This window comes from Mesoplodon bidens (genome assembly GCF_964165515.1).
Source record: "Mesoplodon bidens genome assembly, chromosome: 5".
In the NCBI taxonomy this organism is placed as follows: Eukaryota; Metazoa; Chordata; class Mammalia; order Artiodactyla; family Ziphiidae; genus Mesoplodon; species Mesoplodon bidens.
Genome location: NC_138161.1, coordinates 86918190 through 86943407, shown reverse-complemented (window position 1 = coordinate 86943407; position 25218 = coordinate 86918190). Strand labels below are relative to the sequence as shown.

The following is a 25218-nucleotide window of genomic DNA, read 5'->3' as shown; positions in this document are numbered from 1 at the left end:
CTTTCTTCCTTCTCTTTTTTTTCTGGCCTCGCTGTGTGGCTTGCAGGATTCCAGTTCCCCTACCAGGGACTGCAACTGGGCCACCGCAGTGAAAGTACCGAGTCCTAACCACTAGACCACCAGGGAACTCCCTATGCTAACTATATTCTATGCACTGTGCTAAATCATATAGTCTCATTTTCAGGCTGAAAACATGCTGTGAAATATCCACACCATTTATAATTAACAATATTTAAACAAACTTTTAGATAGAGAAGGTCAAAAAGTAGATGAATAGATGAGAAAACTCAGCTTACTCCTAAATAGTACAAAATTTAAAATACAAATCTAGCTAGCTAGATTTTCAAAAAATCTGAGGCTGGTGAAGGCAGGAGTGAAGGGATGCTCTCATTCAATGTAGTTGTGCCATGAATTGTTTTAACTTTCTTAGAGAGCAAACTGTCACTATCTACCAAAACCTACAATGTGCATATTCTGCACATTTGCTACAGAGAGAGTCCCACACAACAGCACAAAATTACATATAAAAATGTTCACTATATACTACTTATAATAGCCAAAAACTGGAAACAATCCAAATGTCTGTCAATAAAAGATTAAATAAATCATGAAATATCTACAATATGGAATATTATGCAGTGTTTAAAAAAAGGTAATGATGCAAATTGATGCACACTGAAATGAAAAAACAGCCAATACATAATATAAAAGGAAAGTACTGCTTAATGGTTCATACACATTTTTTGTGTGTGTGAAATAAAGTGTGCTTATAAGTGATGTATAGAAACAAGAAATATTTGTATATGCATAGAATATATCTAGAAGGATATATACTAAGCTGTGGTTTCCTCCCTTAGGACTAGGATTGGTGAGGGAAGAGAGAAGATAAAGGGCAAACAGAAGACTTCTTTTTAAATTTCATGATCATCTCTTTTTTTTCCCAAACAGTAAACAGGGATTACTTTAGAGAAACTTTTAAAAAATGGCCTTAAAAAATGAAAATGGGCTTCAGTTTACCCATAGCTTGAAGCTGGAATAATATCTTTTCAGGGCTCTTCATATCATGGAACATAGAAATGGCCAGCCCCAAATATTGAGCTAAATATTAAAATGACATTCCTTAAAATGAAATTCCACTGGTACTACAATTAATAGAAAACCATTATACAAAACTAGTATATTTAGGCATCTTTCAACTACACTTCAATGACATTCCATCATGTAAAATAAAGTCTAATGTGGTCTTCAAAGCCTTCTGGGATCTAGTCCTATGCTTCTCAAACTTTAATACTCATGCAACTCACCTGTAGATCCTGTTAAAATGTAGATTCTGATTCAGTAGTCTGTGATGGGGCCAGAGAGCCCCCTTTTCTATTAAGTACCACAGACTACACTTTGAGTAGCAAGGATCTAGCCCAAGTTCCTTACCACTCCCCATCCTTAACTTTTTTTTTTTTAGCAGTACGCGGGCCTCTCACTGTTGTGGCCTCTCCCGTTGCGGAGCAAAGGCTCCGGACGCGCAGGCTCAGCGGCCATGGCTCACGGGCCTAGCCACTCCACGGCATGTGGGATCTTCCTGGACCGGGGCATGAACCCGTGTCCCCTGCATCGGCAGGTGGACTCTCAACCACTGCGCCACCAAGGAAGCCCCCCATCCTTAACTTTTAAAATTAATTAATTAAAAAAAATAGAAACTAGTTTTATCTTAAGAACCTGTCCCTCAAAAGTCATTTTTAAAAAAAGTGAATTAACATCAAATCGCAATTTTTAACAAGCCCTTTTGGGGCAGCAGTAATATCCCTTATGAATAATCAGCATCTCATCCGAATAGTAATTGATTAATATTTTAATTATTTTTTGGGAAAAGTTGTCTCTTAAAAAGCAGCATGAGCGTAACTAGGCTCCCACAGCTTCTGGTTAACAGGTTAAATACAAAAACCCTATACCACCTCCAAAGTTTCCACCACAACCCACAAAGCTGCCAGATCTACTTCCACAACCTCTTTGAGATCTGCAGATTGCATTTCTTGTTTAAAAAGGGCCTTTTTCACTTCACAATTATGCCCGTTAATAGGGTGGTATTTCTTTTTTTTTTTTTTTTTTTTTTTTGCGTTACACGGGCCTCTCACTGTTGTGGCCTCTCCCGTTGCGGAGCACAGGCTCCGGACGCGCAGGCTCAGCGGCCATGGCTCACGGGCCCAGCCGCTCCGCGGCATGTGGGATCCTCCCAGACCGGGGCACGAACCCGCGTCCCCTGCATCGGCAGGCGGACTCTCAACCACTGCGCCACCAGGGAGGCCCAATAGGGTGGTATTTCTGAACAACAATTTTATCAACTGTATCATGATCATCAAAAGCTACAAAAGCAAATAAATCCTCTTTTCTCCACTCTGCCTGTCTTCCATGGTTGAAAGACCAACTTCTATGGTTTCAATCCTGCCATACTTTTCAAAGTAGTCTTTCATATTCTTCTGTATCTTCTTTAATACCACCAACAAAAAGTTTCTTCACTTTCAGAAGGGCAGCAGGCTTTACAGAATCCTCTCTAGAAACAGCTCTCTTTGGTTCCACCGAACACCCATCAACCTTGGTGGTCCTGCACTCACTGGTGCATCCATCTCTTCAACACTAGAGTAAGTCACAAAACTAGAGGTCCTGGGACGTTTTGTTTGGTGGTCTCTCATCACTGCACAATCTGTAAGTGTGCCCCATTTCTCAAAATGTTCTCTAAACTATAATCTGTAGTTTCAAAGCTCAGACCTCCAATAAACAGTTTTCTCAACAGTGTTGGTTCCTTTGGATCATGGCCCCCCTCCTGGTGGCAGCAGGCTGGGAGTGACCTGGTGGTGGTTTTACCTCCATTTTGAGACCAGACTCACCTCTTCCAACTCCAGTTCAATATGGGACCGCCAGAAGGAGGCCTCCCCATACTTTCAATTTAGTGAATTACTGCTCTTCCCCACACACCATGTTCTTCATACCTCTGTGCCTTTTTATATATTATTCTTTCTTTCTGGTTCTCCCCTCACCTACTCCACTTCAAAAACTTTTACTCTGTTATACGTTTAGTTCAATCTTTGCAAATATTTCAGCCATATGTGGATGCTCTTTCTTTTGTATTCTGAGGCCCCTATGCATTTAGGTTCAACTGTCACATTTGTTTTCCACATGTCCATCTCCCTGTGGAGTTTGAGGATAGAAAGTATCTATCCTCAACACACACATATTCAATAAATGTTTTCTGAATCAAGTTTTTGCCACCACCTTTGAAATAACGGTTGTCACAATCATTTTTACACTTTTTCTAAAACATTTTCTTTAAAGAATATTTTCTGTAAAGTACTGTCAAATTATTGAAAGTAATCTCTTAAAATATAAGGCAACATATACTCAAAATTAAACTAAAATGTAACACTATTTAATGAGATGTTTACCTTATTGCTGGAAAAAAGCCACATTAATTTCACTATATTTAAGGGTAAAAAGGGCAAAACAAAGTTGTACTCTTTGATACTCAAATACTTGAAAGGAAATACTTGAAGGAAAATAAGAATGGCATCAAATTTCTAATATACCTTTCCCTCCTTAAGTTAATTAGGACTTTTATTACGTTTTAAAAACAGGGCTTCCCTGGTGGCACAGTGGTAGAGAATCTGCCTGCCAATGCAGTGGGCACAGGTTCGAGCCCTAGTCTGGGAAGATCCCACATGCCATGGAACAACCGAGCCCACGTGCCACAACTACTGAAGCCCGCGTGCCTAGAGCCTGTGTCCGCAACGAGAGAAGCCACTGCAATGAGAAGCCTGCACACCACAACAAAGGGTAGCCCCCGCTCACCACAACTAGAGAAAGCCTGCATGCAGCAACGAAGACCCAATGCAGCCAAAAATTAATTAATTAATTAATTTTAAAAAAAGACAAAATGGTTCCTTAAATCAAAAGCTTTTGACAAAATTCAACACCCATTTATGATAAAAGCCCTCCAGAAAGTGGGCAAAGAGTGAACCGACCTCAAAATAATAAAGGCCATATATGACAAACCCACATCATTCACAATAGTGAAAAACTGAAAGCGTTTCCTCTAAGATCAGGAATAAGACAAGGATATCCACTCTTGCCACTATTATTCAACATAGTTTTGGAAGTCCTAGACATGGCAATCAGAGAAGAAAAAGAAATAAAAGGAATCCAAACTGGAAAAGAAGTAAAACTGTCACTGCTTGCAGATGACATGATACTATACATAGATAATCCTAAAGATGCCACCAGAAAACTACTAGAGCTAATCAATGAATATGGTAGAGTTGCAGGATACAAAATTAATGCACTGAAATCACTTGCATTCCTATACACTAACAATGAAAGATCAGAAAGAGAAATTAAGGAAACAATCCCATTCACCATTGCAACAAAAAGAATAAAATACCTAGGAATAAACCTACCTAAGGAGGTAAAAGACTTGTACTCAGAAACCTATAAGACACTGATGAAAGAAATCAAAGATGACACAAACAGATGGAGAGATATACCATGTTCTTGGATTGGAAGAATCAACATTGTGAAAATGACTATACTACCCAAAGCAATCTACAGATTCAATGCAATCCCTAGTGGCATTTTTTACAGAACTAGAACAAAAAAATCTTAAAATTTGTATGGAGACACAAAAGACCTTGAATACCCAGCGTAATCTTGACGGAAAAAAACAGAGCTGGAGGAATCAGACTCCCTGACTTCAGACTATACTACAAAGGTACAGTAATCAAGACAATATGGTACTGGCACAAAAACAGAAATATAGATCAATGGAACAGGATAGAAAACCCAGAAATAAACCCATGCACTTATGGTCAACTAATCTACGACAAAGAAGGCAAGGATATGCAATGGAGAAAAGACAGCCTCTTCAGTAAGAGGTGTTGGGAACACTGGGCAGCTACATGTAAAAGAATGAAATTAGAACACTCCCTAACAGCATACACTAAAATGAACTCAAATAGATTATTAAAGACCTAAATGTAAGACCGGACACTATAAAACTCTTAGAGGAAAACATAGGAAGAACACTCTTTGACATAAATCACAGCAAGATCTTTTTTGACCCACCTCCTAGAGTAATGGAAATAAAAACAAAAATAAACAAATGGGACCTAGTGAAACTTAAAAGCTTTGCACAGCAAAGGAAACTATAAACAAGACGAAAAGACAACCCTCAGAATGGGAGAAAATATTTGCAAATGAATCAATGGACAACGGATTAATCTCCAAAATATATATACAGCTCATGCAGCTCAATATGAAAAAAAACAAGCAACCCAATCCAAAAATGGGCAGAAGACCTAAATAGACATTTCTCCAAATAAGACATACAGGTGGCCAAGAGGCCCATGAAAAGCTGCTCAACATCACTAATTATTAGAGAAATGCAAATCAAAGCTACAATGAGGTATCACCTCACACCAGTTAGAATGGGCATCATCAGAAAATCTACAAACAACAAATGCTGGAGAGGATGTGGAGAAAAGGAAATCCTCTTGCCCTGTTGGTGGGAATGTAAATTGATACAGCCACTATGGAGAACAGTGTGGAGGGTCCTTAAAAAACTAAAAATAGAATTACCATATGACCCAGCAATCCCACTACAGGGCATATACCCTGAGAAAACCATAATTCAAAGAGTCATGTACCACAATGGTCACTGCAGCTCTATTTACAATAGCCAGGACATGGAAGCAACCTAAATGCCCATCGACAGACGAATGGATAAAGAAGATGTGGTACATATATACAATGGAATATTACTCAGCCATAAAACGGAATGAAATTGGGTCATTTGTAGAGACGTGAATGGACCTAGAGACTGTCATACAGAGTGAAGTAAGTCAGAAAGAGAAAAACAAATATCGTATATTAACGCGTATATGTGGAATCTAGATAAATGGTACAGATGAACTGGTTTGCAGGGCAGAAATAGAGACACAGATGTATAGAACAAACGTATGGACACCAAGGGGGAAAGCGGGTGTGGGGGGGGATGAAATGGGGGACTGGGATTGACATATAAACACTAACATGTATAAAATAGATAACTAATAAAAAAATATCAAATAGAAGGAGAGCAAAAAGAAAAGTACACAGTCTGCTTCCCTTAAGCGCTACTGATATACTTTGCATTTAAGTTGCTTATGTGCAGTCTTGAGCAATAGATTCTAAAAGCTACAAAATTTTGATTGATTGAAATTAAATATAGTTTTATTGTTAAAAAAAATTACAAAATGGTATCTTAAATCAAATGCTCACACAGGCAGCCGTCTCTTTATTCACTCACCTTCTTCATCTATCCATTTCATGGTGAAAAGCTGTTCGGTGTCGAAAGAACACATGTCTCGAACCTCACTACAAAGGCCCTCAAAGGAGATTGAAGGTTCAAAATGTGTTATCATGATATCCCTGAAAAAGAAAAGGAGTTTTAAGTTAGACAATGACTAAGACTAATAATGCTCTACATATTACTGAATGCCTGACCATTTGATGGACTTCAGTTATTTTGTGTGTGCACCAGCCTGTGTCGCTTCCAGTAAACTATCTCTGTAAAAAATAAAATACCAATATTGAATAATGCTTAAAGATAAAAATAGTGATTTTGTGAGAAACCTTAATTCAATCTCCCCTCCTCATTCAGGAAGCCTACCCTAACTGCTCTAACAGATAGTAGTTCCACTTTTGCTTTAATGTTAGTTATCAGAAGCTCACTCTTTTGTGAGGCATTCCACTCCACAAACAGCTCTATTACTGACAAACTCTGCATTATACTTAACTGAAATCTCTTTCAATCTCTAGTCCTAGATCTCCCCTCCCCCAAAAGTCCACCTTCATCCAAGAGATGGCCCTTCAACAATTTGACAAAGGTCTGTCATGTCCTCTTCCTCAGCCCTGACTTCCACGGATTAATCACCCAGATTAACAACTCATTTGCCAAAATTCGTTTTAAAATAGGATTCATATTTTAAGGTAGACACCAAAAAAGATGAAGAAATTGACATAAACGTGTTTATTTTTATATTACTGTTGGATAAGTCACAGTACTTAAATAAAGCCACCTAGCAGCTATTCACAACGAGACTTAAAAACATAACAAAATGTTTTAGAACAGAAGCCTGGGTTTTCCTCCAGGGAGCCATAAGAAGGCTCCCAGTGATCTAATCTCCATGTCGTAGCCAGTCACAGTCATCCTTTCAAAGGTAAGTCAAACAGACCGAATGACTCTTAATTTAACACACATATAGTGACCTCTGTCATAAGGGTTTTACAAAATTAATGTAGTTCATGTCTTTCCTTTGTTTTAAACTCTCCAAATGGCTTTCCCCAAAGTAAATGGAAATCCAAAGTCTCTAGCAGGGTCTACAAGGCCCTGTGTGAATGGCCCTAGCTGCCCCTCTGACCTACCTCTTCTATCACTGGACAGATAAACCAATGTTTATAGTCTACCATCTACCCCAGCTAGAATGTAAACTTGATTAAAGTAGGAATTTTGTTCATTATATTCCTAGTGGCCAACGCGGTGTCTAGCACAGAATGGGTATTCAATAAATATTTGTTGAAGAAAGGAAGGAAATGACACTGTGTTAGGGACTGTGCAAGCACACGTGTAGCTGGAACGTAGAACAGAGTAAGAAATAAGGTATTAAAAATTTTAGACATGTGCAAAAAAGTTAAAACTGCAGTCTTTAGGGGCTTTAAGCAGAAAGCCACACATAGAAACTGAATGGCCTTTTCTGGATAATCATTCTCTTTCTAAGCATCTCATGGTTTTCTACCCCTGCCTCTTGGAACCCTCTTGCGTTAGCTTTCGTAACAGTCTGCTTCCCTGGCTCCCTTTCTACTATTCTGAACACTTATTAAGTCTCCTCTATCTCCAATCACAAGACATTCTTCACAAACGCTCTCATATTCATTGTCTCTCTCTTTCTGAAACCTAATTCACATTCAATGTTTTAACTATTATCTCTATGTAAGGGTCTCCTAAATCTGTAATTCCAACTCTCTCTGTGGTATTTAAGACTCTTGATAAGCTTGTTCCAATTTCTATTCTCAATGTGATCGCACCATTCCCGACACAAACTCTTTATTACGGACACCTGTTTACTCAAACCACCACACATAAGACCTTGATGATCCAAGTTTTAATCCTGACCTGTCCTCAGTTTAAGGAGGGAGGTGGGGATCTTTCTTTAACATCAACCTTCTTTCTTCAACATCAACTTTTTTCTTCAATATCAACTTCCATTAAAACTTTTTCAACCACATAAGCCTGATGGTCTATACTTCTAAACCTGTCCAACATGTATCTTATGTTCCAATTTTTGTTATTCAACTAATTATATACACACATCCTTAGCTAGATTATAAACAGCTGGAAGATAAAAATTCTTGCTTTTTAATATATTCACATAACTATTTACATAATAGGGACTCAGATATTTCTGAACTGAATGTAGAAGTAGTATTTTCCAGGAGAAACCCAACTTCTAAAAAGTGCACTCTTGACAAGGAAATATCACTGTTTATGTTTCCTTAGCCTATAAACATGTACAGAATATTTAGCATGTTTCAGGTGTTTGAACAAACATCTTATATGATCTTCATAATAACTGTCAAACTAGACCTACTAATCCTGTTTTACAGATTTAAAAAGCTTAGCACAGGGGAATATTTGCCAGAGTCTCACAGTTAGGAAACAGAATGCGAATTCAAATCCACATCTCCTAATGACGCTCGTGGTGGATGCTGTGATCTGACCTGCCTGCTCTCCACCCCACCTCCAGAATCCCCCATTAGCAATGGAGCATTTGCCATCCCAGCTACCGGGAGTGCTACCAGTAGACATCCCCAGTCTTCAGCCTCCTTCAGAGATGTGACTGCTCGCCTATAGTCAAATTCCCTTCCTGGTCAGCCCACAACCAACAGCCAATTCAATATGGGGGTATAAAGGTCCCAGCCGTGACTCAGGAAAGCTCTGAAGTGTCAACTCATCTTCAGAACTCCCTGGAGGGTCAACTAAGACTTCTGTAGGGACTTCAGGGCATCTTGACTTTTTCCTACCTAAGCTTGCTTCTCCCCTTCTCTTCCATAGCTGTCAACCCCAAAAGCACTCCTGAAAAACCACCTGCATGCTAATCTGCAACACCACCTCCCACAGCAGCATCCACCCAACGCACAGCTATCATTAGATGTTATTTTGTGACAAAAGCATAATGTATAGTCAGTCAATTTCACTTTTAAGAGTTTGGCTAGGGACTTCCCTGGTGGTGCAGTGGATAAGAATCCACCTACCAATGCAGGGGACACGGGTTCGATCCTTGGTCTGGGAAGATCCTACGTGCCACGGAGCAACTGAGCCCATGCGCCACAACTACTGAGCCTGTGAGCCACAACTACTGAAGCCCGCTAGCCACAACTACTGAAGCCCACGTGCCTAGAACCCAGGCTCCGCAACAAGAGAAGCCACCACAACAAAGGGTAGCCCCTGCTCGCCACAACTAGAGAAAGCCTGTGCACAGCAACGAAGGCCCAATGCAGCCAAAAAATAATAATTAATTAATTAATTAAAAAAAAAAAAGAGTTTGGCTAATAAAAACTGTCACCCTTGTTTCCGAGATTAAATGAGTCTACTTTAGTGTATGAAGCTAGTTAATTTTTTTTTATTCTTCAGAGAAAATACGTTGCCAGCATATATAAATTATACATATTTTACAGTCTGTCTCCCCCAACTAAACATAAAATCCATGAGAGCAGGCATTTTGTTTTGCTCACTGCTGCATCACCAATATCTGAAGCAGCGTCTGGAGGAATGACATATACGAGGCAGCCATAGTATAATGGTTAAGACCATGAGAGCTAAAGCCAGTGTGCTTGGGTTTGAATCCCAGTTCTATCACTTACCAGCTGTATAACCTTAGGTGAGTTATTTAACTTCTCTGTTGGTTCAATTTCCTCATCTATAAAATGAGAATAATATTATCTCCTATGATATTTTAAGGATTTAATGGATTACGTGAATTCATGTTTAAAATACTTATAATAGTACCTAGCATATAGCATACTCTAAATGTGTTCAATAAATTTTAAAACATTATGTATTCATATAACACTTTAAATAGAAGCAGACCCTTATTAGATAAAAATAATCCAACCTTCTAAAAACTACACAGAAAAACAAAACAAAACAAAAACAGATGCTTCTGGTTTAATATGGTGGAGAGAACAAACATCTATAAGCTTTCATCCTAAGGGCCCAATGAAATGACAGAAAACTGAAATGACAAGTTTATCAAAGTCTTAGAACACGAAAAAGGCAGCAGCAGCAGACCAAAAAGTATGAGAAAATCCTAGATGATTGAAAACAGATGGGATAATTTATGGAAAAAATATACCAGCCCCCAAAACTAAAGTTAACAGGAACCCTTAAAAGAAGTTTTATTGACACAAGATTACTTTTCCTTCTCTAAGCATCTAAGCACACTTCTTGGCTTTTCAAGTGCATCACACTTCCATAAGAATTCATTATGAATGCTTTTTAAAATTACTTTAAAAAATAGGAGTTAAAGAACAGAATAATGTTATAAACCTTTACAATATAAAAATTACCAAGAAAAATCAAGATGTAGAGAAAGCAAAAGGAAGTGTAAATCCAAAAATGTCTCTTTCTTAGTGGAGAGTCAATATATTTAAAACTAATAATTAAATGTAAAAGCAGGGAACAAGAAAAAAACAAATAACTTGAAACTTAAAAATAGTCAAAGGACTTGAACAGACACTTCTCCAAAGAGGATATACAAATGGCCAACAAGCTTAGGAAAAAGATGTTCAGGGAGACGCAAGAGGGAAGAGATATGGGGATATATGTATATGTATATGTATAACTGATTCACTTTGTTGTAAAGCAGAAACTAACACACCACTGTAAAGCAATTATACTCCAATAAAGATGTTAACACAACATTGTAAATGAACTATATGCCAATAAAAAAAAAACATAATGAAATGTCACCTTACATCCATTAGGATGGCTACTATGAAAAAAACAGAACAAGTATAATCAAAGATGTGGAGAAATTAGCACCTTGTGCTCTGTTGGTGGGAATGTAAAATGGTGCAGCAGCTATAGAAAACAGTATGGATGCTCCTCAAAAAATTAAAAATAGTATTTCCATATGATCCAGCAATTCCACTTCTGGGTACATATATCCAAAAGAACTGAAAGCAGGGAATCCAAAAGATATTTGTACATCCACATTCATAGCAGCATTATTGACAATAGCCAAAAGGTGGAGGCAACCCAAGTGTCCACTGACAGATGAATACATAAACTAAATGTGATATATAAATACAAAGAAATATTACTCAGCATTAAAAAGAAAGGAAATTCTGACACATGCTACAATATGAATGAAGCTTGAAGAATGTTATGTTAAATGAAATAAGCCAGCCACAAAAAGACAAATACTGTATGACTCCATTTATATGAAGTATCTAGAGTAGTCAACTTCATAGAAACAGAAAATAGAATAGTAGTTGCCAGGGGTTGGGGGTTGGAGGAGAATGGGAGAGTTGTTAGTATGTAGTTTCAGTTTTGCAAAATGAAAAAGTTCTGGAGATTGGTCACATAATAATGTGAATATAGTTAACACTGCTCAACTGTACACTTAAAAATGGTTATGGGCTTCCCTGGTGGCGCAGTGGTTGAGAGTACGCCTGTCGATGCAGGGGACACAGGTTTGTGCCCCGGTCCGGGAAGATCCCACATGCCGCGGAGCGGCTGGGCCCGTGAGCCATGGCTGTTGAGCCTGCGCGTCCAGAGCCTGTGCTCTGCAATGGGAGAGGCCACAACAGTGAGCGGCCCGCGTACCTCAAAAAAAAAAAAAAATGGTTAAGATGGTCAATTAAAATTTTTTTTACCACAATTATAAATAAAAAAGAAAAGCGGGAGGAGGTATATTATTTAAGTTATAAATGTAACCACAAGAAGAACTAAAAATAGTCAGGAGAGGAGGCAATGAAGAAGTGCTAAATTCCTCATCTTCCACACTGATTAACAGATGTAATAAAAGAAAGCAGAATTTTAATAGTAGTGAACTCTAGGTTGTGGAACAGGGGATTAAGGAGAGACTAGAGATGGAAAGAAGATGTACTTTATATTGGGTTGGCCAAAAAGTTCGTTTGAGTTTTTAAGATGTTAGGGAAAGGGCTTCCCTAGTGGCGCACTGGTTGAGAATCTGCCTGCCAATGCAGGGGACACGGGTTCGAGCCCTGGTCTGGGAAGATCCCACATGCCGTGGAGCAACTAGGCCCATGAGCCACAACTACTGAGCCTGCGTGTCTGGAGCTTGTGCTCCACAACAAGAGAGGCCGCGATAGTGAGAGGCCCGCGCACTGCAATGAAGAGTGGCCCCCGCTCACCGTAACTAGAGAAAGCCCTCGCACAGAAACGAAGACCCAACACAGCCAAAAATAAATAAATAAATAAAATTAAAAAAAAAAAAAAAAAGATGTTAGGGAAAAACCTGAACGAACTTTTTGGCCAAACCAATACTTAGACCTTTCTGAATGGCATGGAATATTATTAATTTTTCTACCATGTAAAGGTATGATTTTATGATAATTATAAATAAGATATAAAACAAATTTTAAATGACTGATATAAATAAATAAAATTGTTTTAATTTTTTTTTAAAGATTTTTTTTGATGTGGATCATTTTTAAAGTCTTTGTTGAATTTGTTACAATATTGCTTCTGGTTTCTTTTTTTTTAAATTTATTTTTGGCCGTGTTGGGTCTTCGATGCTGGGGGAAGGCTATCACTAGTTGCAGCAAGTGGGGGCTACTCTTCGTTGTGGTGTGTGGGCTTCTCATTGAGGTGGCTTCTCTTGTTGCGGACCACGGGCTCTAGGCATGCGGGCTTCAGTAGTTGTGGCACACGGGCTCAGTAGTTGTGGCTCATGGGCTCTAGAGCGCAGGCTCAGTAGTTGTGGCGCACAGGCTTAGTTGCTCCGCAGCATGTGGGATCTTCCTGGACCAGAGCTCGAACCCGTGTCCCCTGCATTGGCAGGCGGATTCTTAACCACTGCACCACCAGGGAAGTCCTTGCTTCTGTTTTATGTTTTGGTTTTTTGGCCGCGAGGAATGGGGGATCTTAGCTCCCTGACCAGGGATCAAACCCACACCCCCTGCAATGGAAGGCAAAGTCTTAACCACTGGACCACCAGGGAAGTCCCTGTTTTAATTATTTTTAAAATTTATATTTTAAAATAATAAGAAAATAGTTCCTTCTTCTAGTGACATTAAAAGGGAACCTGCTGGGGCTTCCCTGGTGGCGCAGTGGTTGAGAATCTGCCTGCCAATGCAGGGGACACGGGTTCGAGCCCTGGTCTGGGAGGATCCCACATGCCGCAGAGCAACTGGGCCTGTGAGCCACAACTACTGAGCCTGCACGTCTGGAGCCTGTGCTCCGCAACAAGAGAGGCCGCGACAGTGAGAGGCCTGCGCACCGCGATGAAGAGTGGCCCCTGCTTGCCACAACTAGAGAAAGCCCTCGCACAGAAACGAAGACCCAGCACAGCCAAAAATAACTAAATAAATAAATAATTTTTTTAAAAAAGGGAACCTGCTTACCTTAAAGCAATTTTTCTTTCAAAATATCCTCAAGGTTACTAGTATGAGGGGGTAAGGATTGAGAGAGTATATTTTAGAATTAAATCAGAAGAGAAGAAAAGGCTCCCACTGAATTTCCCTGGCAAAGAACAAGCGTGACATTATCTTTTCTGAATGCAAGGAGAAAAAATTAGTATGATCAGATGTCATCAAAATAAGACTTCCTTATTACGGTCCACACGTAGTTAAAATTAACACATACGTAAGCACATCTGCAAACAATAGGGAATTTTCAGAAACCTTATTTTTCAAGAGCTGTAAAATATTTATCAGAAAATAAAAATATTTTTAAAACATCTGTGTAATCCTTTAAATATCATAAGTACATACATCCTAAAGGGACTCAATGATGGAGTCATGATTTATCAACTGCCACTCCTTAAGTTCCAGGAACTAAAACATTTAAGGGAGTTTCTTATAAATAACTCTCCAAGTAATTGGAAAGCACCATGTTCATATACCCCCCACAATCACCAAATCCTTATTATAGTACCAAAGCTAAAAATAAGCTGCAAAATAAAGATATTACTTCTAAAGGTACAAAACAAATCATGCATGGAAGATTCTTTTTTTTCCTGGTTTTAACTTCAGTGTTGGCATAAATTAGCTTACCACTGGTCTTCAACAGAATACAGTCTGCTTCACCACAAAGATGCCCAAAATGGCAAATTTAGATATAGTTTTAGCTGAATTTTTTTTAAAAAAGGAAAAAAAAAAGCATTTTTAACTTTGCTTCAGCAGTCAAACAGTTTTAAGCATTCATTATGTTCCTATGTTCTAAAATATAGAATCTAAAGTTTTTCCTTAGGACTAATTGCTTTTAAAAATAAACCTGAAAAAGAACCATATTCAGTTCTTCTGCTTTCTCAACATAAGCTTCTCTCCTAAATTAAATATAGTACAATCAGAAAAAAAAAAGTTTTGGAGGCAGGATTATCCATGGATGGTAAAACCACTGGGTCAAAGGCTTTAGGGAAATATTCATACAATCTCAAAGTATCCCTCCTCAAATTAATTGTTAATTATAAGAAAACCATAATGAAACTTCCATTTTTAAAAATCAAGAGATAGAAAACGGACTTGAAAAGAATAACTGAAATATGAATTTGACAATAAAGGAAAAAAGTAATCTTAAAAAGCCCCATCAATACAGTAAAAGGGTAAAGGGAAATTTCTCTGAAGGGTAAGACTCAGCTTTGTATTATGCTTTACTAAGCCTCGAAGTTATCATCCATAAAATGGAGATAATGATATCTGCCTCTCAATATTGTTAAAAAAAAGTCAGCATTTTTTGCCAATTGTATTTGCAAAAATTTTAAAGACCAATAACATGCAATGGGAGCATAAGGAAAATGCTTCATTTATACACTTGCTGGGAATGTCAATGGATACGTTTTTGGAAGATAATATCAAGTTTTAAAGCAGGCATATCTTTGACCATGCTTGCAAGAATACATATTAACTATAAGGATGTTCCTTCAACATGATTTGACAAAGGGATTTAATGAAAGTTCATCAATCAGAAAAAAAGATTAAATGAATTATGGTATAACAATACTATGGAACACTATGTACCAATTATAATGAAAGAGGTGGATTGCTCTATCTGTATGTATCTACCTATTTATCTGTCTATCATGACATGGAAAAACGACCATGAATGAAAAAACTCAAAGTTAAAGAAACATGTATAGAAATATGAACCCATTTATTGGAACAATAAAAGGGTGTGTCTGTGTGTATACACACACCTACACTTACAGATACATTGATATGATGTAGAATATCCCCAACTGTTAACAATGGCTATCCCTACGAAGAGGGGGCGAGAGGCTACTTTATATATCTCTGTATTTGTAAAATTTAGCTTTAGTGCCTTGTCTTTGTGATCTGTATTTGGCCATTGGAGGCATTTTTGTTCCTATCATCATTCTCAGCCATGCTCCTACATAGGTTAGCTGTCATGCAGAGTGCTGGGGACACAGAGCAGGCACACAAAAAACAGTTGGTCAGTTAATTCTAGACATTTCCGCCTGGATGCTCCCAAAGCACCCTGAGTTCAAAATTTGAGTACTTGCTCCAGGTAATTAATTACCCTCTCTAATAAATCTCTTTCTTTTTTATTCCCTAGTCTCTCCAAATGAGAAATCCATGCCTGACTCAGACCCTCTCTCTTCTCCACAGGCAATCATTCTCTAATTCATATTGACTCTACCCCCTAAAATCACCATTGAATCCATATGCTCTTTTCCAGCTCCTCAGAATCTCTCACTTGGACTACTTCCAAAGCCTCCAGATTAGTCTCATCCATTGCTAATTCGTCTACTATACTGGTTCCAAGAATAACCTTTCTAAACTAAAAATCTAAATTGTGCATCCCTCTTACTTAAAACCTTCACCAATGAGAAAAAGTCTGAAGCCCAAAGTATGATATTTGAGAGTCTTCATGACCTAGTGCTTGTGAACCTTCTTATTAGCTCACTTCTCATCGGTGCCCACTTCACACTTTATGTCCTAATGAGGAATGACTATGGGACTTAACGACTAAACTGATCTTAATTCTCCAAACGTATCATGCAGCTGTGCAATGCCTGGAATGACCTCCCACCCAACATCATAATCCACCAGGCAAACCTACTTATCCTTTAAAAGCATCAAACAACATTTCATCCTCTTGGAGGGCTTCCCTCACCCCAAACTTCTCCCCAATAGCCATCCTAGCACGTACTTTACACACACACACACACACAGACACGCACACACACATCCCTTTATTAACTTTTTAAAGTCTTTCCTCCCACAAGTCTCTTGGTTCCTCAAGGACAGAGCCTTGTATTATCGACTCTACATCCTCTGTGCCCACCCCAGTACCATGTGCCTGGCTTATAGTAGTTGTTCAACAATATTTATTAAACTGAGTTTAAACACATTTTGGTAAAATGTGAAATCCTAAACAAGACTGGAATGTTTAAAATCGTGTTTTAATAAGGCTCATTTCAACCATAAAAGAAACAAACACTCAAGTTACTTTAATAAGAGGTTTGGGAGCTGTATTAGAAAGCTACCCAGGAAATTTTTTTCTGTAGAGAGCTGCTTTTTTCTCCTCTGTTTCCTCAGCCCTTCAGTTTGCATATGGGTGATCCTGGCCTCACCAGCCTCTCCCAAAGCTCTTCAGCTACAGTCCTCACTGCTAACAAGCAATTTATCTCCACATTATCTAATCCAAATTTCTGAGAGGGTTGTTTTGGTTTTGGCACCAGGCCACCATGTCCCTTCTTTCTCTCTGGTGAAGCTACGGATCTGCTGCCTTATGGTTAGGTGACATGTCAGAAGCTCCATGACCAATGACTCACATTCCCCCAACTTTCAACTTAATATATCATTTTTATTTCCTTAGAACCATTGCTAAAGTATATCACTAAAATTATTTTGCAATACTTTTAAAAACAAGTCTTGCCAAGACTTGTTCACAGTGAGAAAAATCCTGCATACTTCACTGAACCAGCTATACTTTCCAAATATGCAAGGAGTTCATCGTTTTTATTTGTAGATGTTCACAGAAAGAATCCTCTGGATTCATAACTGCTCAACAGCACTGGTTTAAAAAGCTTTTTTACAAGCTTTTTACAAAATTTCTCTTACATTTATAACGTAAAGAAATGAGTAATCCAGACATTTCCTTGTTAAATTTTACCCTGTAATATCAAGTAACTTTATAGAAGGATAGCACACACAATGGCAATCTACCACTAACCCACAAAACCTGTTTCTCCTCCTCCAAACTAACACCACAAGGTAATGATTGAAGGAAGGCAGGCCACTCGTTGACAAGCTCCTGTGGTGAGGAAAGAGGAGTACAGGCCAAGAGACTGGCACTCTTAGGTGGCCTCCAGTAAAATCAGATTCTCAGTGCTAATAATCTCCTGAATAAAAATTAGAAAAAGGCTAATTAAATATCTGCTATATCTAGGGAGACATCCCAGTTGCACTAAGAACAAATTAAACAGCATGAGAACACTAAACACATCATTGAAAGGAGACGGCAATTCCTTCACTAAAATATTCTGGCTATTCTGGGATTTCAATATTCACTGGAAAGAAATATTGTTAGCAGGAGATGGGGGAAAATTGATAATGGCTGTCAGATGATCTGAAGGAAAAGAAACTTTTTCAAATGCAGATTGTCCTTACATTTCTTGATGGTAAGGGAAGAATTTTCTACTTTAAAATCAGGCAGGTGTTCTACTTAGCCAATCTGTTTATTAACTATCCTCACTGGTGACTCATTTTAGTTTCATTTGTAGTAATGGGCAGCTGACTATGTAATATAACCATCAGTTTAGACTATTGTTAATAAACATATAATCTTAACAGATGTAATTTCAGAGGACAGAAATTGGTACAATTTAGAGTGCTGATGTTGTCTTTAAATGAGGCTTGGAATGAAGGCACTATTAGAAAGTTTTCGTTGAATAGAAGCACTAAAGGGCAAGGGGTTGATTCATTACTTAGCAAAATTCATAGGTTTTTAAAAACAAGCAAAGAAAATGTTAACTTGAATGTCTTGGAGACGTTTTAGTCAAGCAGTAAAAGGGTTATAAGTCCTTATGCTCTTTTATTTATTTATTTTTAATTTATTTATTTTTTAAAGGGAACTTTTTTTTTTTTTTTTGCGGTACGCGGGCCTCTCACTGCTGTGGCCTCTCCCACTGCGGAGCACAGGCTCCGAACACGCAGGCCCAGCGGCCATGGCTCACGGGCCCAGCCGCTCCGCGGCATGTGGGATCTTCCCGGACCGGGGCACGAACCCATGTCCCCTGCATCGGCAGGCGGACTCTCAACCACTGCGCCACCAGGGAAGCCCTAAAGGGAACTTTTAATTTATTTAATTTATTTATGTTTGGCTGCATTGGGTCTTCGTTGCTGCGCACGGGCTTTCTCTAGTTGCCACGAGCAGGGGCTACTCTTCGTTGTGGTGCGTGGGCTTCTCATTGTAGTGGCTTCTCTTGCTGTGGAGCACAGGCTCTAGGCGTGCGGGCTTCAGTAGTTGTGGCATGCAGGCTCAGTAGTTGTGGCACACAGGCTCAGCAGTTGTGGCTCGCAGGCTCTAGAGCGCAGAGTCAGTAGTTGTGGTGCACGGGCTTAGTTGCTCCGCGGCATGTGGGATCTTCCCGGACCAGGGCTGGAACCCGTGTCCCCTGCATTGGCAGGCGGATTCTTAACCACTGCGCCACCAGGGAAGCCGTCCTTATCCTCTTTAAAAAAAAAAAATAATTGGAGCAATAAACCAAGAAAATATTATATGATACCTACATTCTAAAGACTTTGATTTCTTTCCAAAGGAGAAGCTTACAATGATTTTAATTTACTAACTAGGCCTATTTACAGTTGTCAAACCAATAAAAATAGGAAAAAAGGAAGAAGCACTAGTTTCTTCGTGTTTCATAGTTGGAATCATTGGAAACTACCTAAATTTAATAAGTCAAAAATTTATATTATTTAAAGTCAGAAAGGTAAACCGGAGAACTAAAAATTATACTGTAACAATCAAAACTTGAGAGGCATCAGGGAGTGAGGAAGCAAAATGTAGTGTGCATCCAATTCCGCATCTTTCAGAGGAAGGAATCAATAGATACCATGTAAAGTTGATAAATCACCAAACGGAAGTATAAGTTTTAAAGTAATAAAGGCAACCTCCAGAAGAACAAGAAATAAACTATCAATAGTAATTACCTCTGAAGGTTGGGAGGATTGAATGGGGAACACTTTTTATTTTATACTTCTGAACAATTTGCACTTTCCTACCATGTGCGTATATTTATTTTTAATCTAGTTTTTTAAACTGTCAATAATCAGACACTATTTAAAAAAAAGAAACTGTACTATATTTCATTCTCTGCACCTAACAACTCACAGACCGTCAACTATAAAGTGGAACATATTCTAAAGTGAAATATCTCATCTGTCAAATCAAAGGTAAGGTAAAGGAAGCAAAGCTTTTTTTCTCCACAGTGCAAAGTGCATAGCTATTGTTTGAAAACCAAGACTTCCCTGATCAATTTAAGCAAAAACACTGTTACTGTCCAAAATAACTCCTCTAAACTACTCCTGAATACAGTCAAGCTAATGAACAGAGAGAGGTCAGAGGCTTCATTGCAGCAAACAAACTAGGAAGTCCTTACATCAAATCAGTAAGACATTTAGGGGCTTATATCTTCTTTGAAATGAAAACAAGAGAGGCATTTTGAAAGTTCACTATCTTCACTGATCCTCTAAGGAATGTAAAAGTATGTACTGCACTTTCAAACCTCCTAGTGCTTGAGTTTTTTAAAGCAATTTACTTCTGCTTGAACAAGCAGTAAGACAGGCCACGGGGTTGGGTGTTCTGTTAACCCTTAGTTTCAAACCTTTATGCTCACACTAACAGTTCAACTTTCTAATGCTCCCAAATATACTTATCTCAAAGAAACTTCAAACCACAGTCATACTACGGAATATGATTTAATACACTGATTTTAGGACTGGATTATTTCTGGTAACCACAATAATTATAACTTAGGTAATAATATGAGTAAAGATCACAGATTTTAAAACTGTGCCTGTGCTCATCCTCTTCTCTTCTTGCAATATCTCACCCTATCGGACAGTCCTTGAAGCAACACTGACAAAGAAGCGTTCACAAATTTTAATTTACACATATACAACCTAATCTTGGCGAGACATAAGTACCTAACGCATATCCCTGAAAACGTATCAACTTTACTCAAATAATAACTCCTATGTCTAATATACTGGCAGCCTGATCACAGTCCAGATACACGTCACGAACTCTTATATGTGCTAAAGACAAACCTGACTTAGAGAACCAGAGGCTTTAGGCCTGCTGGTAATCAAAAGGGTCAACAAACAAGCAATCCTGTCTTTTACCCATGGTAAACTTAGCTAACTAAGGCATCACTCAGAATCAACTCTCAACCCCCAATACATCCAGACTTAAAGACGTAAAGCTCTTGTAAATCTCTTGGTAGGCGAGTCTCTCGGACCCACCAGGTGGACCTACTTACTCCAAGGGTCCTCCCTCGGACCCTGCTCAGGACCCTCGGCCGCGCGATTCCAGGGCGCCCTGCGCCACACCTTGGGGGTGCCGCAATCCAGTGCCCCGTGCTCCTCCCCCTACCACTCGGTCACCCATCCCGAGTCCCCCGACTTGCCCGCCCAGCCCATCCCTTCCACATCTCCAGCCCCACACCCGCCCCCCCTCCAGGCCAAGTCCAGCTGGCCTCTCCCCTTCCCTCTCACCCCCACCCCCCACCCCACACACTCACCCGCGGTAGTAGGCTTTCACCCGGACCTGGTGAGAATGGTCCCCGCTGCCGCCGCCGCCTGCGATCGGGTGAGACATGGTACTGCTGTCTCTCTGGGTCGGCATCTCCTTCCTCCCCCGCCTCAACGCTGGAGGCCGAGGGTGCGAGGGGCGCACCGGGCGCCGTAGGGGACTCCGAGGCCCGAGTTTCTCCCGGAGCCGCGGCTGCCCGCTCGCCTACCTGTCCTCCACGCCCGCGGCGCGGGCCCAGAGGTCGCCTCGCCGGGGCAGCCGGAACTGCACGGCTCCCCCCACCGCCAGCGGCCGACACTGCCTCTGCTGCCGCCGGGGCCCAGCACGCCTCCCACCTCCGCCCCTCCCACCTCACTCGCTCCAAAGGCCCACATTCCGAGGGAGGGCGGGTGCAACCATCGATCCAACTCAAGATGCCCGGCTGAACCATTCTTACGGGGGCAAGGAAAAAGGGAGAGAGGAGGGGGGATGCTGAACATCACAAAAAACTTGCCGGCAGGGGCCTTTTGTGGGCTGTAACTGAGAGAATGTGAAGACTGAGGTAACTGTAGTTCTGTAAAAAGCCCCTCCCTACAAGGAAAATGGTGGGGGACAAATTCTGCGGCATCTCACCCCAGTTTCCTGTCTTGGTCGCGTCCGCGGTCAGACGGCTAGGGACTCGGAGTAGATTTGCCGGGCGGGTTTCTGGGACTTGGAGTCCCCATGGGATTCTGGGACTTGAGGTTCTTTACGTGTAGAGCGTCCCGCCTTCTTGCTGACCGTGTCTCCAGCTTGTGCCACGGGAGCTGTCGGCGTGGAAGTCCTGAATCCACCGTGGGCACCTGAGGACCCTGGAAATGATTGGGGTTCGTCACAATCTAGACTTTGTTCTCTGGTGAATTCTTCCAATTGCATAAATCATCTCAATCATACAGTACCTTTTCTGGATAGAAGAATTTGGTTACTGCCCAGTATAGCCTCTTTTATGAAAAGAATTAAGTATAATATATGTAACAAATGTAATAATGAATGTAATAAAGGAAGAAACTCAACTGGAAGGTATGATGGTAGATTGACTTTTCTTCCTTCGCCGCCCCCCCCCCATATCTTGGCCCTTGTGGATTGCCACTGCATGGAACAGGTGGACAATGAATATTTAGCCAATCAGTCAACCCATCCAACTATCCATGCATCAGCATTTTTTAACATCGTTAAAACATTGTTAATATCGACCGTTTTCCATAGTGGCTGTGCCGATTTACATTCCCATCCTAATTTCATTTTTTATTATTCATTGCTAGTGTATAGAAATACAATTGATTTTGTATATATCTTGAATCCTACAAGCTTGCTGAACTCATTAGTTCTAATAGTGTCTCGGTGGATTCCTTAGAATTTCCTATGTGCAAGATTATGCCATTTTAGAGTACAGATTGATTTACATCTTCCTTTCCAATCTGGATGTCTTTTATTTTTCTTGCCTGATTGCATTAGATAGAACTTATAGTATTATGTTGAATAGAGAGAAGTATGTTAACATTCTTGTATTGTTCTCAGTCTTATGTGGATAGTTTTCAGTCTTTCACCGTTAAATGTGATTATTGCTTTAGTTTTTTTGTAGATGCCCTTTATTGGGTTGAGGAAGTTCCATTCTATTCCTAGTTTGTTGCCTATTTTTATTATGAAGGGTGTTGGGTTTTGTTTAGTGCCTTTTCTGTGTCTATCGAGATTATCATGTTGTTTTGTGCTTTATTCTCTTGGTGTGATATGTTACATTAACTTTTAGATGTAAGCCAGTCTTGCATTCCTGGGAAAAATCCCTCTTGGTTATGACATATAATCGTTTTTATACGTTGCTAAATTCGGTTTGTTAATATTTTGTTGAGGAATTTTGAATCTACACTCATAAGCATAGTTTCCTTTAGTTCTTTAGACATGTTTGTAACAGCTGCTTTGAAGTCTTTGTGTGCTAAGTCCAACATATGGGTCCTCTCAAAGACAGTTTCTGTGTGTATGGGTCCCATTGCCTGTTTCTTTGTATGTCTCATAAGTTTTTTTGTTGCAAACTGTACATTTCCATGGTAGCAACTCTGAAGACCTATCCAGATTGGCTCTAGGTCTGGTTGTGGTTGTCGTTGTTTGCTTGTTTATTTGTGAGTTGGCCAGACTTGGTCAATAGACTCTTGTTTCCTCCGCAGTGTGCAGCCTCTAATGTCTCTCCTCAGAAGGTGCAACTTTGGCATGCACACCGTCACCCTGACTCCTTGTCCCTCCCCTGGGGGATGACAGTGGTTTTAGTCAGGTTCTCTTTGACTGTCTCTTTTCCTCATCTCCCTATCAAGCTTTTGGCTGGTTTGCCTTTATGGATATGGCTCCCAGCTGTTAGCCTCCACTAATTGGCAACTGATTGCTCCAGTGTTTTTGACAGTGCCCTGGGGCATAAAATTGTTCTACAGTCTGATCCAATGGTCCTTTTTTATTTATAATTTTCACCAGTTATGGTGGTTTCATTGGGGAGAGTATACAGGGAGCTCCTCATGTTTCCATTCTGGAAGTGCTCTGACATTAATTTTTAAAGTCAGTGTGATGCAATTAAAATAGATACAGGGGCTTCCCTGGTGGCGCAGTGGTTAAGAATCCGCCTGCCAATGCAGGGGACATGGGTTCGAGCCCTGGTTGGGGAAGATCCCACATGCCGCAGAGCAACTAAGCCCGTGCGCCACAACTACTGAGCCTGCACTCTAGAGCCCGCGAGCCACAGCTGCTGAGCCCGCGTGCCACAACTACTGAAGCCCACGCGCCTACAGCCCGTGCTCTGCAACAAGAGAAACCACTGCAATGAGAAGCCCGCACACCGCAATGAAGAGTAGTCCCCACTTGCTGCAACTAGAGAAAAGCGTGCGTGCAGCAACAGACCCAACACAGCAAAAAACAAAATAAATAAAATTAAAAATTAAAATAAATAAAATAGATACAAGACAGACAGTTAAGCATATAGGATAATCAGGGCACAGAAATTATGTCATTTTTAGTAACAAAATATGAGAAACTATTGAGCCATCTCTTTAGTTTAAAGAAACAGGACGCTCTAAAAGGGTTTAAAAGAAACCTGGCATCACATTAATCGTATCTTTAGGAAAATCTGGCTTCCTTTCTGTAGATTGAGCTGCCTAACAAGAAAATGTCTACTCAGAATAGGTAGGCCTTTATATTCAATATTAACTAGCCTCACCAGTGTGTCCTGCTGTACATAGATCAAATATGAAAATTTGTTTTTCATGTTCTTTATGCCATCTAATAAATCCTGCTGCTGGATCTTTGATGCCTGTTTCTCAACTGAGAATCACATGATACAAAATGGGAAGTCAATGATAAACATTGTGAAAAAGCCTCCCACGGCCCATTTTCTTTCTGTTGTACTTAAAATGGTGCTTACTAGTACCTTCAACTTTGGGTAAGCCTGCCTCCCTTCACCTAGCATTCTTCTGTGGTTTCATTAAGCATTTGATCATGTCACTAAAAAGAGAGAAAAGTGTTTCAACTGCAAGTCCTGATCATTTGGAGGGACTCTGTGACCTGTAGAGATAAATACTGGGCTCTGAGCTAAATTATACTTGCTTTTGGATCACTGTGATGACTTGAATAGCAAAAAAATTAATTAATGCTCAATCCACCAGCTTAAGGGATTTAAAATATTTTTGGCCAACATTCTCTCATTTCGTCATTATCAGAGTGCCTGTCCCAATGTGGAGCAAAGAAATAAGCTGCTTGGTGAATGGAATGAGATAATAAATAGTAGACACATGTCCTGTGTAATCATGTGCTAATAGTATTACATTAATTGTTTTACTTAACCTTCAAGAGCAAAAGTTGTGACCCAAACTCCTGATTGGAGTCCTGACAGCTGTTAGTAAGAGTTTAGTTTTTATTCTGTTAATTACCCTTACTGAGCTAGCATAGATAGCAAACAATACCCCCATGACTCCCTTTCCCCCTTCTTTCTCCTGTGCCTTCTCACTGCCCCATTGACACCGCCAGCTTTATCTGGGTACTCCCTTCACTGCAGCCACATACACTCATTTCCATTGCAGTTCCCCAATCTCACTCCCACAGTACATATAATGATGTACAGCAGTTTGAGCCTTAATTTATTTTGCCTTTGAAATAAAATGTCTTTGTTTTAATGAACTATC

At 39.9% G+C, this 25218-nt stretch overlaps 1 protein-coding gene across 1 annotated transcript in view; it reads right to left on the bottom strand.

The window, feature by feature from the left end:
• The window catches only part of PRKCI (protein kinase C iota), an 87500-nt gene extending 66110 nt beyond the window's left edge, over window positions 1–21390 (bottom strand). The window contains exons 1-2 of the mRNA XM_081234549.1: window positions 21036–21390; window positions 6329–6450 (exon numbers count right to left, since the gene is read on the bottom strand). Coding sequence (XP_081090675.1) covers window positions 6329–6450; window positions 21036–21139 — 226 coding nt within the window. The 5' untranslated portion in view covers window positions 21140–21390. The remainder of the gene's footprint in view (window positions 1–6328; window positions 6451–21035) is intronic.
• Window positions 21391–25218: the final 3828 nt, after the last annotated feature.